The sequence below is a fragment of the Urocampus carinirostris genome, chromosome 9 (assembly GCF_059441175.1).
Source record: "Urocampus carinirostris isolate Australia breed hairy pipefish chromosome 9, RoL_Ucar_1.0, whole genome shotgun sequence".
NCBI classification, from domain to species: domain Eukaryota; kingdom Metazoa; phylum Chordata; class Actinopteri; order Syngnathiformes; family Syngnathidae; genus Urocampus; species Urocampus carinirostris.
Window position 1 is genome coordinate 41,284,098 of NC_142357.1, and position 15,263 is coordinate 41,299,360.

The 15,263-nt window shown below is 43.0% G+C and overlaps 1 protein-coding gene across 2 annotated transcripts in view; it reads left to right on the forward strand.

The window, feature by feature from the left end:
* Positions 1-14,974, forward strand: part of LOC148360316 (soluble guanylate cyclase 88E-like) — a 30,089-nt gene extending 15,115 nt beyond the window's left edge. For both annotated transcript variants that reach the window (XM_088344297.1, XM_088344298.1), the window contains exons 11-19: positions 685-814; positions 886-1,032; positions 4,229-4,375; positions 4,447-4,603; positions 6,072-6,181; positions 7,704-7,793; positions 10,241-10,399; positions 13,258-13,395; positions 14,685-14,974. In XM_088344297.1, coding sequence (XP_088200423.1) covers positions 685-814; positions 886-1,032; positions 4,229-4,375; positions 4,447-4,603; positions 6,072-6,181; positions 7,704-7,793; positions 10,241-10,399; positions 13,258-13,395; positions 14,685-14,837 — 1,231 coding nt within the window. In that variant the 3' untranslated portion in view covers positions 14,838-14,974. The remainder of the gene's footprint in view (positions 1-684; positions 815-885; positions 1,033-4,228; positions 4,376-4,446; positions 4,604-6,071; positions 6,182-7,703; positions 7,794-10,240; positions 10,400-13,257; positions 13,396-14,684) is intronic.
* The last annotated feature ends 289 nt before the right edge of the window (positions 14,975-15,263 follow it).

A 15,263-nucleotide genomic window follows, 5' to 3' on the forward strand; every position in this document is an offset into this window, starting at 1 on the left:
AGCCAGGAGAAGAGAGTAGACGTGGTCAGGATCAAAAACGGGTCGAATCCGGGGGACAGATGGGAGCAAAAAAAACAGGTGGGAAATGAAATGACATTTGGTGTGACGGGACTTGAGCTGGTGAAGTGGAGTAGCAGGTGGATGCAAAGCTGAGGGTGGCTAACAACCAATCGCCATTGAGAGTACCAATACTTTAATATATGACCAGATATCCGCTTTATACTTCCTGAATTCATTTCCAAGATTGAAGTGCATTCAGAGGATTTTCATGCAATTTTTTTTCCGTTACATTAAAGTTCTGTGTATATTTTTTATTCCTCAAATTTAAAAATCATAAATAAGCCTGTGTATTAACCCGATACTCTATACTATATCGGGGCTTGGACCCAATTGCAGGGAAGCAGAACCCGAGGCAGGCATGCTCAAAAAAACGGGTCGTAAGTCGGGACGGGAGAGCAGACGTGGTCGGGATCATAACGGGTCGTTGCCGAAGACAGACGGGAGCAAAAACGGGACAGCTTGCCAAGTGCTTGAATTTGTCCATGAAAAAGGTGTTCAGACCCTGCATTGACCCCAATCCTGGGCTAAAACAATTTCCAATCATTTTAGTTTCTGAAGTGCTTCCTTTTTTCCCGTTTCTTTTTCCGTCTTTCACTTTTTTCTTTTCTCTGTGTCTGTCCACAGAATGGAAAGCCTGAGTGCTATGTTCAAAACCGGACTTTACATCAATGATCTGAGCATGCACGATTCCAGCAGAGATTTGGTGCTGGCAGGAACGCAGCAGTCGGAGGAGCTCAAAAGAGCTCTCATACAGGTTCTCCATTTTTTTTAAAAAACACTACATTTCATCTTATCCATTTCTTTGAAAATCTCGTCTGAAAACAGGAGCAAAAGAAATCCAGCAAGCTGGAGGAGAGCATGAAGATGTTGGACTACGAGATGAAAAAGACGGACGACCTCCTTTACAGGATGATTCCCAAGCCGGTGGCCAAGAGGCTGCGCAAAGGAGAGCCGGCTGTGAACACTTGCGAGGTCAGAAAAGCAAAAACACTTTCTCGGAGAAGGTATTGTGGAAAAAAAGTAGAAACATCTGACAGGACTTTGGCCGGGTCAGGGCGACTCCAACTATTTGCTGAACTGATAAGAATTTGGCTGGGTCAGGACAACTCCAATAGAGCGCCCGGCTAGAGAAAAACAACATCGCTGACCGAACACAGTATAAATGCCACTGTCGCCCGGACAACTTTGGAACACGACCGAATATTTGGTTGAGTGGGGCGCCAAATATTTCAGAGCAGGACGTCTATCGGTCCCCAACCCAAAACATTTTCAAGAGAGCAGAGAGAGTTGAAATGAAAGGGGATACGTTGTTTGTTTTCATCCAGACATTGTCCGTCCCTGTGTGCCCTGCAACTAGCTTGCAAGCAGTTCAGGATGTTCCCTGCCCAATGCCTGACAACGGCCAAGATGGGCTCCAGCACCCCCGAGACCCTACTGAGGATAAACAGTGCAGATCATGGATGGATGGATGTTTCAAGACTAGCAGCACGGTGACGCAGTGGTTAGCGCATGTGTCACAGTTCTGATGTCATGAGTTTGAACCTCCTGTGTGGAGTTTGCATGTTCTCCCCCAACGCACTGGTTTCCTCCCACATTCCAAAAACATGCATGTCATTTTGATTGGCTCAACCAAAATGTCCCTAGGTGTGAATGAGCGAGTGAATTGTCTGTCCCTGTGTGCCCTGCAACTGGCTGGCAAGGAGTTCAGGATGTTCCCTGCCCAATGCCTGACAATGGCCGAGATGGGCTCCACCAGACCCGAGACCCTACTGAGGATAAACAGTGCAGATAATGGATGGATGGATGTTTCAAGACTAGCAGCACGGTGGCGCAGTGGTTAGCGCATGCGTCACAGTTCTGAGGTCATGAGTTTGAACCTCCTGTGTGGAGTTTGCATGTTCTCCTCCCACATTCCAAAAACATGCATGTCATGTTGATTGGCCGGTCCAAATTGTCCCTAGGTGGGAATAAGGTGTGTTTCTATGTGCCCTGCGACTGGCTTGCAAGCAGTTCAGGATGTTCCCTGCCCAATGCCTGACAATGGCCGAGATAGGCTCCTGCACCCCCGAGACCCTACTGAAGATAAACAGTGCAGATAATGGATGGGTCCAAAAGGTTGCCTGCCCCTGCCCCCTAGAGGTGAAATAAACAATGCTAATCCGAACGGTAACAAGAGCGGATCACAGTAGAAGAAGAAACGGTTCATCACGAGAATCCATTGGCCCTCTTTTACTCACTTTCATCCGTAAAAGCGTTTTTATATTTTTAGCCGCGATTCTAAATACAGATAAAGATGCAAATCTAGATCCTGTCGCTATGGTTACACGTTTTCTATGAAGATCACAGGCCATAACTGTTTTTACCGGTTTTTATACGAACTATAATTAATACAAGCCTTGAAAAAATATATACATTTACTTGTTCTAAATACCCAATACTACTCGACTTAATAGTAAATTGCACAATCTTTCCCTAGACATTTCTTTTTCTCTTCACAAGTGGTTTTGTATGACTAAAATGTGTCCTGTATTCCGGAAAATATGCTAACTAAGAAGAAAAAACATATATAAGTCGCACCAGAGTATAAGTCGCCCCTCCCCCCCAACAAAACTGTTAAAAGTAGTGCGTAAAATACACTAATTAAAAAGGGAAAAAAACATATATAAGTCGCACCAAAGTATAAGTCGTAGCCCCTGGCCAAATTTGACAAAAAGCGGGACTTATACTCCAGAAAATACATTAACCAAAAAGGAAAAATCATACATAAGTCGCAGCCCCTGGCCAAGTTTGACAAAAACTGTGACTTATAGTCCAGAAAATACGGTAACCAGAAAGGAAAAATCATTCATAAGTCGCAGCCCCTGGACAAATTTGACAAAAACTGTGACTTATAGTCCAGAAAATACGGTAACCAAAAAGGAAAAATCATACATAAGTCGCAGCCCCTGGCCAAATTTGACAAAAACTGTGACTTATAGTCCAGAAAATACGGTAACCAAAAAGGAAAAATCATACACAAGTCGCAGCCCCTGGCCAAATTTGGCAAAAACGGTGAGTTATAGTCCAGAAAATACGGTAACTCAGAAGGAAAAAGCATACATAAGTCGCACCAAAGTATAAGTCGCAGCCCCTGGCCAAATTTGACAAAAACGGTGACTTATAGTCCAGAAAATACGGTGACCAAAAAGGAAAAAATATACATAAGTCGCAGCCCCTGGCCAAATTTGACAAAAACTGTGACTTATAGTCCAGAAAATACGGTAACCAAAAAGGAAAAAGCATACATAAGTCGCAGCCCCTGGCCAAATTTGACAAAAACTGTGACTTATAGTCCAGAAAATACGGTAACCAAAATGGAAAAAGCATACATAAGTTGCACCAAAGTATAAGTCGCAGCCCCTGGCCAAATTTGACAAAAAGTGAGACTTATACTCCAGAAAATACGGTAACCAAAAAGGAAAAATCATACATAAGTCGCAGCCCCTGGCCAAATTTGACAAAAACTGTGACTTATAGTCCAGAAAATACGGTAACTCAGAAGGAAAAGCATATATAAATTGCACCGGAGTATGGGTTGTACCCCCTGGTAGAATAATGAAAAAAACCTGTGACTCATAGTCTGGAAAATACGGTAACTGGGAAGGAAAAAAGCATCTATAAATTGCACCCAAGTATAAGTCGCACCCCCGGCCAAATTTTGACGAAAAATGTGACTTATAGTCTGGAAAATACAGTAACTAAGAAGAAAAAGCATATACAAATCGCACCGGAGTATAAGTCGCACCCTCGGCCAAACTTTGACAAAAAATGTGACTTATAGTCTGGAAAATACGGTGAGTAAGAAGAAAAAGCATATATAAATCGCACCGGGGTATAAGTCGCACCCCCGGCAAAATGTTGACAAAAACTGCGACTTATAGTCTGGAAAATACGGTAACCAAGAAGAAAAAGCACATATAAATTGCACCCAAGTATAAGTCGCACCCCTGGCCAAATTTTGACCAAAAATGTGACTCATAGTCCGGAAAATACGGTAACTAAGAAGAAAAAGCATATAGAAATCGCACCGGAGTATAGGTCGTCATGAAATAATGAAAAAAAACTGCAACTCATAGTCTGATCATCGCGATGCTACCTCACACAAGGCCTTGTCCCCGACCGGTTCCAGGTGTTCCCGGACGTGACCATCCTCTTCAGCGACGTGGTGGGCTTCACTCGCATCTGCAGCCACATCACTCCATTGCAGGTGGTCTCCATGCTCAACACCATGTACACCTTATTCGACACCCTCAGCGAAAAGCACCGGGTCTTCAAGGTACGTCCCCCGGCTCCTCGTTTTTTATACTTCTTGCCGACGTGCTCCACGGAATCCTGTGGCCTTCCAAGGTGGAGACCATCGGGGACGCCTACATGGTGGTGGCGGGAGCTCCGGAGAAGACCAAGTACCACGCTCATAACATCTGCGACATGGCCTTGGACATGGTGCGCTCCATCGATCACTTGAAGGACCCCTCCAATGGCAACAATATTCAGATTCGTGTGGGTAGGTTGGACCACGGGCGTAACAAGTCTGTTTTCAGGGGGGCTGGAACACCACCAAATTCCACCCAAGCACCTCCAAAAACGATAGCATCTTTTCCTCAAATTTGGCGTAAATATCATGAAAAACGTTAGCTCGAAATATTTAAAAAGCGTGAAAAATGTCCAAAATACTCCCCTGCCTCGAAATGGTTCAGTCCATTTGATGTCGTTGGCTCCACCCGTGTGGCACCAGCTGCGGCTCATTAACAGATTGGCTTTTTGTCTACTTTAAGCTCAGTGTTCTCACTCACCCTTTGTCAGCCCGTCAACGAACCTCTGCCCCGCAAGCAGGGTTGAGTAGGGATATTTTAACTGGATTACTTTCGATTACTTTTGGATGACTCCAATACCAAATATGCTAATAAAAGTCAAAAGAAACTAAATATAAATAAAATTACTAAACTTTGTGCAGGCTTGAAATACATGGAACGGCAAAAATGATGTTGGCAAGCTGTTTGGATTGATTTTCATTTTGTTTCTGTGGCATTTGATGTTCGTTTTGCCGGAGATCAAAGAGATCAAAGCCAGGAGAGAAAGCTTATCACGTGTTGTGAGTCATCATTTTATCCAGATTTAGTTTCTTTTGTCTTTTATTAGCATATTTGATATTGGAGTAATCCAAAAGTCATTGAAAGTAATCTAGTTAAAGTAACCCTACCCAACCCTGCCCGCAAGACGTGGGTCTTGTCTCAGTCCTGTTTTCCTGTTGGTATTCTCTGTCTGGTATTGTTCCCGTTTATTCTTGTCCTGTTTAATATCGGTTTCCAGTTTTGTCCCCGTCTATTTTTGTCCTGTTTAACATTCTCTCCAGTTTTCGTTCCCGTCTTGTTGGTTCTGTTTTATTTCGATATCCTGTTTCATTATCATTCCTGTCTGTAAAAAAAGACAGGAATGATAATGAATGAAAAGTTTTGGACGGCTAGAGAAATAGTGCACAAAACAACAGAATGGTTTTTAACATTGAACAATAACAAATCCAATTGTCTGCCAAATAGCTAAACAATAAACAAAAGTATGTATAATTTACACCTGCAAATAGATAATTGACAAAAGAGAAAAAACAAAACTTGAAACGCCCTCTGCTGGATTAAAGTGCTACTACAAGCACGTCCCCTCGACTCCATTCTTATTTGCATTGAATTCATGTGGCAATTTCTGGAGAGAACATCGTTGGGCGTCGCCCCAAAAAATATGCAGAGAGAATACATGGCAAAAAGGGAACGCTCTTTTTTTTTAAAAAATAAGAATAAATTGAACAGTCGGTGTTTCATTTTATAAAGTCGTTGAAGCTTCTTTGTGTTCACACAATAATTGATGGAATTTTTTTTTTTTTTTTTAGTCGCGGTTGCAGTTAATAACCAGGCCACCAGGGGGCGACCCTATGGTTTGTGATGAAAATGGATCTTACACAAAAGTCTTTGTGGCTGCAGGAATACACTCTGGCATGGTGGTCGCCGGGGTGGTGGGACACAAGATGCCCCGGTACGGTCTCCACGGCGATACGGTGCACACGGCGTCTGCCATGGAAAGCAACGGGAAGGTGAGGACGACGCTTGAGGATGCTTGAAATTGTTGCCATTGCCGAGTTTCTGAGCAGTCTGACTCGATAGACCATGCAAAAAATGAAGAAAATGACGCCGACACGCTAGTCGTGAGGGCGTTGTCAAGTGAAGCGTTACTGCCCCCTACTGGTCGCACCCAGAAGAACAGCTCTATTTAGAAAACAGGCTCTTTTGGCTCCCAACGGCCCCTCAGATTTTTTTTGTTTTGTTTTGCAGCTAAACACATGAAACATACATTAAAATAGTCACATATCGACAAAAAAAATATCTAAAATTTAAATAGCTTTATTATTATTATTTTTTTTTAAATAATTAATTATCAAAATTATTATAAAATGTTATAATTTTAAAATTTTATTATAAAATTATTATAAAAATATTAAATTATTAAAAATATTAGAAAATATTAAAAATATTTTAAAAAACATATTAAAAAAAAAAGCTAAAATTTAAATAGCTTTAAATTTAAAAAATTGCTTTTCACACACAAATTTAAAGTCAGACTACAACACAAAAGGTCTGAAAATGCAAAACAATCAAATTGTCAAGACCAGAACGGAGACAGGACCCACTTGCGTTGCGTTTCTCACAAGTTTTATTGGAAGAAAGAGAAAGGGTTGAAAGCAGGTCGCTCTGAAGTGAATCTTCCGTGGCGAGCGTTGGCGGTGCCGGGAGCGGAAAACAGGTCAGTAGCCGGGACAGGAGAGCAAAAACGTGGTCGGAAGTGAGTCGTAAGCCAGGAAAGGAGAGTAGACGTGGTCAGGGACAAAAGAGGTGGAAAGCTGGGACGGGAGAATAGACGTGGTCAGGATCAAAAACGGGTCGAAGCCAGGGGACAGACGGGAGCAAAAAAGAGCAACAAAAGAAGAGAACAAGAGAGACAGAGAGAGTGAAAGAGACAGAGAGTGGGAGGAAAGGGGTGGAAAAGAGGGAGCGAGAGAGAGAGAGCGTGAGAAACAAAAGCGATAAAAAGAGAATTAGTGAGAGACGGGGAAAGAAAGAGAGAGAATGAACAAAATCCAAAATGAAATAGAGAGAAAGAAAGAAGGAGAGAAAATAGGAGAAAAAGAGAGATGGAGAAAGCAAGAAAGAGAGAGAGAGAGAAAGAGAGAGGAAAGGAAAAAAAGTTAGAGCAAAAAAGCAAAAAAGGTTAAAATACACACAGAGACAAAGAGCAACAAAGGAAGAGAAAAAGAGAGACACAGAGAGTGAAAGAGACAGAGACAGACTGGGAGAAAAGGGGTGGAAAAGAAAGAGAGAGAGAATGTGAGAAAAAGAAAAACAAGTACAGTGTCTTTGTTGGAGGCACCTTTCTTTGGCAACATCAAGTTAACATCTTTCAACCTGCAGCTTGTTTTTCTCTTGTGCTTCTCTGAGTGTTGTCTGGCGGGCCGGATTCAATCCCTTAGCGGGCCTGATCTGGCCCGCGGGCCACCTCTTTGACACCTGTGCTCTAGAGAAATATGCCATATCCTGACCACTTTTTCTCCCTCCCACCAGGAGATGCATATCCAGCTCAGCAGCGCCACCTACGAGCACCTGAAAGGAAGCCACTTTATTTTCGAAAGGAGGGGCACCATCACCATCAAGGTCGGCATTGATATGGGAATGGATCGATTTCTCCGTTTTTGGAGGACACGGTGGAGAATGCGTGGGCGCTAAAGAAAAAAATCTTCCCCGAGGGGATAACTGCTACAAATGGAAGATGTGCGGAACCAAAATAAACCAATGCAGTTTTTAGCTGTGGGCAGGGTTGGGTAGGATTACTTTAACTGGATTACTTTTAATTACTTTTGGATTAGTCCAATACCAAATATGCTCATAAAAGACAAAAGAAACTCAATAGGAATCAAATGATGACTCACAACACGTGGTAAGCTTTCTCTCCTGGCTTTGATCTCTTTGGGATCTCCGGCAAAACTAACATCAAAAGCCACAGAAACAAAATGAAAATAAAATAAAAGTAAAGTAAGTTACTTTAACTGGATTACTTTCAACGACTTTTGGATTACTCCAATACCAAATATGCTAATAAAAGACAAAAGAAACTAAATAGGAATAAAATGACTCAATTTTGTGCAGGCTTGGGGAGTAACAGATTACATGGAACGGCAAAAAGCTGTTTGGATTGATTTTCATTATGTTTCTGTGGCATTTGATGTTCGTTTTGCTGGAGATCAAAGAGATCAAAGCCAGGAGAGAAAGCTTACCACGTGTTGTGAGTAATCATTGTATTCATATTGAGTTTATTTTGTCTTTTAGTAGCATATTTGCAATTGGAGTCATCCAAAAGTCATTGAAAGTAATCAAGTTAAAATAACCCTTCCCACCCTGGTAATTAGCATATTTGGTATCGGAGTAATCCAAAAGTCATTGAAAGTAATCCAGTTAAAGTAACCCTACCCAACCCTGGCTGTGGGCAGGGAACAAATTGAGCATTTTCTAGCGTGGCCCTGCTCGCTTTCCTTTTTATCCGCAAGTCGGACTTCATGTGAAGTAGAAACGCGACCATGCCAGCAGATTTTCTCCCGAAGCTGCCGTCTGCAAGAATCTATAAAAAGGAGGAGCATTTTTTATTCGATTTTTGGATTCTTTTATGAGAGAAGTAATTGATAAATTATACATACGTCTACATATATGCAAGAAAATAAATAAAACAAAAGACACAAAGTTCTGTTGTCAAGAATATAGAGACTTCTTGGTATATAAATAAATAAATACATATATAAAACGATGTAAAGGAAAATTATATTACATTTGGTGTGACGGGACTTGAGCCGGTAAAGTAGAGTAGCAGGTGGATGCAGAGGGGGAGGAGGAGACAGTGGATTAAAAATGAAACTGGTTTTAAAACTCAAATACACGAGGTTAGAAAAAAAACAAATACTTAAATCAATAAAACTAAATATTTTCACATTTAAAGGAAAATTAAATGACATTTGGTGTGACGTGACTTGAGTTGGTGAAGTGGAGTAGCGGGTGGATGCAGAGGGGGAGGAGAAGACAGTGGAATAAAAATGAAACTGTTTTTAAAACTCAAATCCATGCCGTTATAATGAATAAATAAATCAATAAAACTACAAATACATGTACATGTATAGGAAAAATGAAACGACATTTGGTGTGACGTGACGAGCTGGTAAAGTAGAGTAACAGGTGGATGCAGAGGGGGAGGAAAAGACAGTGGATGAGCTGGATATAGAATGGAGGCAGTGGATTAAAAATGAAACTGGTTTTAAATATCAAATCATCGCAGTTAGAATAGATACACAAATCAATAAAACTATAAATAAATGTATAGGAAAAATGAAACGACATTTGGTGTGACGGGACTTGAGCTGGTGAAATGGAGTAGCAGGTGGATGCGAAGGTGAGGAGGAGACTGTGGATTAAAAATGAAACTGGTTTTAAAACTCGAATTCATGCAGTAATGATAGATGAGTAAGTAAATAAAACTATAAATACATCTACATGTAAAAGATAATGCAGTTAGAAAAAATAAATACTTAAATCAATAAAACTAAATAAATTCACATTCAAAGGAAAAATGAAATTAAATTTGGTGTGACGTGACATGAGCTGGTACAGTAGAGTCGCAGGTGGTTGCAGAGGGGGAGGAGCAGACAGTGGATTAAAAATTAAACTGGTTTCGTTAGAATAGATAAATAAATCAATAAAACTACAAATACATGTTACATACAAGTTAGAGCAAAAGAGGTTAAAAGACACAGAGAAAGAGACAAAGAGCAACAAAGGAAGAGAAAAAGAGAGACACAGAGAGTGAAAGAGACAGAGAAAGAGTGGGAGAAAAGGGGTGAGAGAGAGAGAGAGAGAGAGAGAGAGAGAAAGAGAGAGAGAGACAGAGAGAGAGAGAGAAAGAAATACAAGTACAGTGTCTCTGTGAGAGGCACCTGGCTTTGGCAACATCAAGTTGACATATTGCAACCTGCAGCTCGTTTTCCTCTTGCGCTTCTCTGAGTGTTGTCTGGCGGGCCTGATCTGGCCCGCGGGCCGCCTGTTTCACACCTGTGCTTTAGGGCAACGTGGAGATCGAAACCTACTGGCTGAAAGGTAAACGGGACAAGGACGGAAACGCCCAGGCGGCGTGTCCTCAATTTGAGACCCAAACTATCAGTAAGGCCATCAGCAAGACCACCATCACCGAAGTCATCACAGAGGGGGACGAAGAAGGACTGGTAAGAACGCGAAAAACCTGGAATTGAATAGAATACATGTGCAGGGTTCGTACGGGTGCTCGAAATCCTTGAAAACGCTAGGATTTGAATGTTGTGTTTTCGAGATCAGGAAATATATTACATTTTGGGTGATGCGCTTGAAAATTCTTGAAATTGTCATGTTTCTTGAAAGTCTGACTGTCGGATCCAGAAGAGGAGGAGGACCCAGATGCGTAACGTTTTCACACAAGTTTTATTTTACGGGAATGGGGCGGTCATGCGCAGTGATTCGGCGATCGCTGGGCGGAAGAAGAAAGGCAGAAGTCCGGCGTGGAAAAACAGGAAGCTAGAGGTCGACGAGATCGATACTAGATACACGAGCAGATACCGGACAGACGGGGTCGATACCGGACAGGAAGGGACAGACAGGATTGATACCAGATGCACGAGCAGATACCAGACAGACGGGGTTGATACCGGACAGGACGGGACAGACAGGATTGATACCAGATGCACGAGCAGATACCAGACAGACGGAGTCTATACCGGACAGGACGGGACAGACATGATCAATACTAGATACAGGAGCAGATACTGGACAGACGGGGTCGATACCGGACAGGACGGGACAGACATGATCGATACTAGATACAGGAGCAGATACCAGACGGACTGGGTCGTTACCGGACAGGACTGGACAGACAGGATCGATACTAGATACAGGAGCAGGTTACCGGACAGACGGGGTCGTTACTGGACAGGGTGGGACAGACATGATCGATACCAGATACAGGAGACTGGAGTCAGATTTCAGAAAGGACGAGACAGGCGGGATCAATACCGGATACTGGAGACTGGAGTCAGATACCAGACTGGACGAGACAGACGGGATCGATACCGAATACTGAAGACTGGCGCAGGATATCGGACAGGATGAGACAGACGGGATCGATACCAGACACTGGAGACTAGAGTCAGATATCAAAACGGACAATATAGACGGGATTGATACCGGATACTGGAGACTGGAGTCGGATATCAGACAGGACGGGACAGACGGGATCGATACCGGAGACTGGAGTCAGATATCAGAAAGGACGAGACAGGCGGGATCAATACCGGATACTGGAGACGAGTCAGATATCAGACTGGACGAGACAGACAGGATCGATACCGGATACTGAAGACTTGCGCAGGATATCGGACAGGATGAGACAGACGGGATCGATGCCAGACACTGGAGACTGGAGTCAGATATCAAAACGGACAATATAGACGGGATCGATACCCGATACTGGAGACTGGAGACTGGAGTCGGATATCAGACAGGGCGAGATGGACGGGATCGATACCGGATACTGGAGACTGGAGTCAGACATCAAACAAGACAAGATAGATGGGATAGATACCCGATACTGGAGACTGGAGTCAGATATCAGACAGGACGAGACAGACGGGATTGATACCGGATACTGAAGACTGGCGCAGGATATCGGACAGGATGAGACAGACGGGATCGATACCAGACACTGGAGACTGGAGTCAGATATCAAACCGGACAATATAGACGGGATCGATACCCGATACTGGAGACTGGAGTCAGATATCAGAAAGGACGAGACAGACGGGATCGATACCGGATACTGGAGACTGGAGTCAGATATCAGAAAGGACGAGACAGACAGGATCGATACCGGATACTGAAGACTTGCGCAGGATATCGGACAGGATGAGACAGACGGGATTGATACCAGACACTGGAGACTGGAGTCAGATATCAAACCAAACAATATAGACGGGATCAATCCCCGATACTGGAGACTGGAGTCGGATATCAGACAGGACGAGATAGACGGGATCGATACCAGACACAGGAGACTGGAATCAGATATCAGAAAGGACGAGACAGACGGGATCGATACCGGATACTGGAGACTGGAGTCAGATATCAGAAAGGACGAGACAGACAGGATCGATACCGGATACTGAAGACTTGCGCAGGATATCGGACAGGATGAGACAGACGGGATCGATACCAGACACTGGAGACTGGAGTCAGATATCAAACCAGACAATATAGACGGGATCAATCCCCGATACTGGAGACTGGAGTCGGATATCAGACAGGACGAGATGGACGGGATCGATACCGGATACTGGAGACTGGAGTCAGACATCAAAGCAGACAAGATAGACGGGATCGATACCAGACACTGGAGACTGGAGTCAGATATCAACACAGGGCGAGATAGTTGGGATCGATAACGAAGAGGATTCACAAGCAGGATACCAGACAGTGTCAAAACACAGGTCTTGCGGGTGCAGAGGTTCGCTGACAGACTGACAAGGGGTGAGTGAGAGCACTGACTCTAAATAAGAGGGAGGCCAATCCGGCAACGAGCTGCAGCTGGCGCCAAAAGGGCGGGGCCAAGTTGGACGCCATGGCAACCGGGACACGCATGGAATCAAAACTGCAGTAAAAGCGAGGGTTCCATAAAAAATAATTAATACATTTTTCATGGAACATCAATCATTATCATCGGGTTTCACCACTAAATGTATTCTTTGCAACAACATGTTAACCACTGGAGGGCACTTGAAGACCACTCTGTTTGTCAAAGGCCGAACAGTTACCGTATCATTTCATTGTAACTGCGCATTTCCAATTTAATCCATTTTCAAATTCCTGACCAATTTGCGTTTTTTGACGCGCCTTATAGTCCAATAAATACGGTACTCTAATTCAACGTTCCAATTTTTCGAACGCACATATAACTTTATTGATATGACTTCATATTAACGCTCAACGATTAAAATAACCGGGGTACGGAGTTTACAGTATTTTCATCAGCAACTGTTTGGCTCTTTGTCGTCATCAGGTTTTCCCGCTGGTGCCGGGCGAGGACGAAGACGATGTCAAATCCATCCACTCCCACCGTACCAAGATCGAGAATTCCGGACACTCCCTGGAAGAGTCTGTAGAAGAGTGCCGTGTCGAGGAGATGTCCGTCCACAAGGTAGAACTGAAAACCGTCTCAGAGGTTATGGTGGAGCAGCCCGAGCAAATATGCCCCAAAATACGTGTTTATCTCAAAATGCACGCTACCGGACAGAATGTTTTGTTCCCTTTCGAATTTCCAGGAACTGTTGTTGGGGTCGGCTCAACCGCATGTTCCCTTCATTCGCTGACATTTACACTTGGGATAAACAAGCCGGGAATTTCCCTTTTTATATCCTATTGCTTTCCTTATGTCAAGCCGACTCCCAATCCACGACAATGTAAGATCAGGCTTTGAGGTTAGAAAAAAAACAAATACTTATAATCAATAAAACTAAATATTTTCACATCTAAAAGAAAATTAAATGACATTTGGTGTGACGTGACTTGAGCTGGTGAAGTGGAGTAGCAGGTGGATGCAGAGGGGAGGAGGAGACAATGGATGAGGTAGATACATTGGGGAGGAAGAGACAGTGGACTAAAAATGAAACTGGTTTTAAAATTCAAATCTATGCAATTAGAATAGATAAATAAATCAATACCACTACAAATACATGTATAGGAAAAAATAAAGGACATTTGGTGTGACGTGACTTGAGCTGGTAAAGTAGAGTAGCAGGCGGATGCAGAGGGGAGGAGGAGACAATGGATGAGGTAGATGCAGTAGACTAAAAATGAAACTGGTTTTAAAATTCAAATCTATGCAATTAGAATAGATAAATAAATCAATACCACTACAAATACATGTATAGGAAAAATTAAAGGACATTTGGTGTGACGTGACTTGAGCTGGTAAAGTAGAGTAGCAGGTGGATGCAGAGGGGGAGGAGGAGACAGTGGATTAAAACTCAAATCCTTGCAGTTAGAATAGATAAATAAATCAATAAAACTATAAATAAATATACATGTATTGGAAAAATGAAAGGACATTTGGTGTGACGAGACTTGAGCTGGCAAAGTGGAGTAGCGGGTTGATGCAGAGGGTAAGGAGGAGACGGTGGATGAGGTGGATATTGAGGAGAGGAAGAGACAGTGGACTAAATATGAAACTAGTTTTAAAACTCAAATCCTTGCGGTTGGAATATATAAATAAATCAATAATCGATCCAGCCTGACCCAGACCTGCACGATAGTTCCTTTGTTCAAGGTACTGGAAAAATTGAAATTTTGGTCTTGAAAGTGCTTGAAAAGTTCTTGAAGTATAGGAACCCTGAATTTGGGTCGGGCTTAAGATCTTACCTCCGAAACGAAACTTCTTCCCTCTTTGTCGTTTGATCCCACATCACCATTTTCCCGTTGTCTCCGCAGTCTCATTACAAAGACGCCCTGCAGGATTGTCTCGATGACGCTCACTTGGAGCTGGAATCGCCCGAATGCGACGGACGAGATTCCACCATGGAGTCCGACGCCAGCTCTTGTGACTCGCGCTGCTCCAAGAGCGCCATGTGCACCGTGTCCTGAGCTAGCTTGCGCTAAAATAGAAAAACTAGCCGCTAATCCGGAACAGAACACTTTTTGAACCTTAATGCCCGGTTAACCGATCCCTGTTGTGTACAGTAGACCAGTGTTTGTCAACCAGTACGAGAAATTGCCCAGTTTTGTCTTTGCCAAGGAGCACGCCATGGTTCATTACCTAGGATTTCTTCCAGTCATCAGCCGAGTAACTGTAACGCTTATCCATATCAGTAGGTGGCAGCAGATTGCTATTCTTTTTTTCATTCCTTTTACACACTAATCAAATGCTCATGGGGTAGTACAGGAAGACATATTTACACAACTTATTTTATTTGAAATACAAATTTTTACTTTTAACTTTAGTAGATTTTCAAAATAAGGAGAGAAGACACCAATGGATTTAGAACAGGGAGAGAAGCCTTCAAATAATTC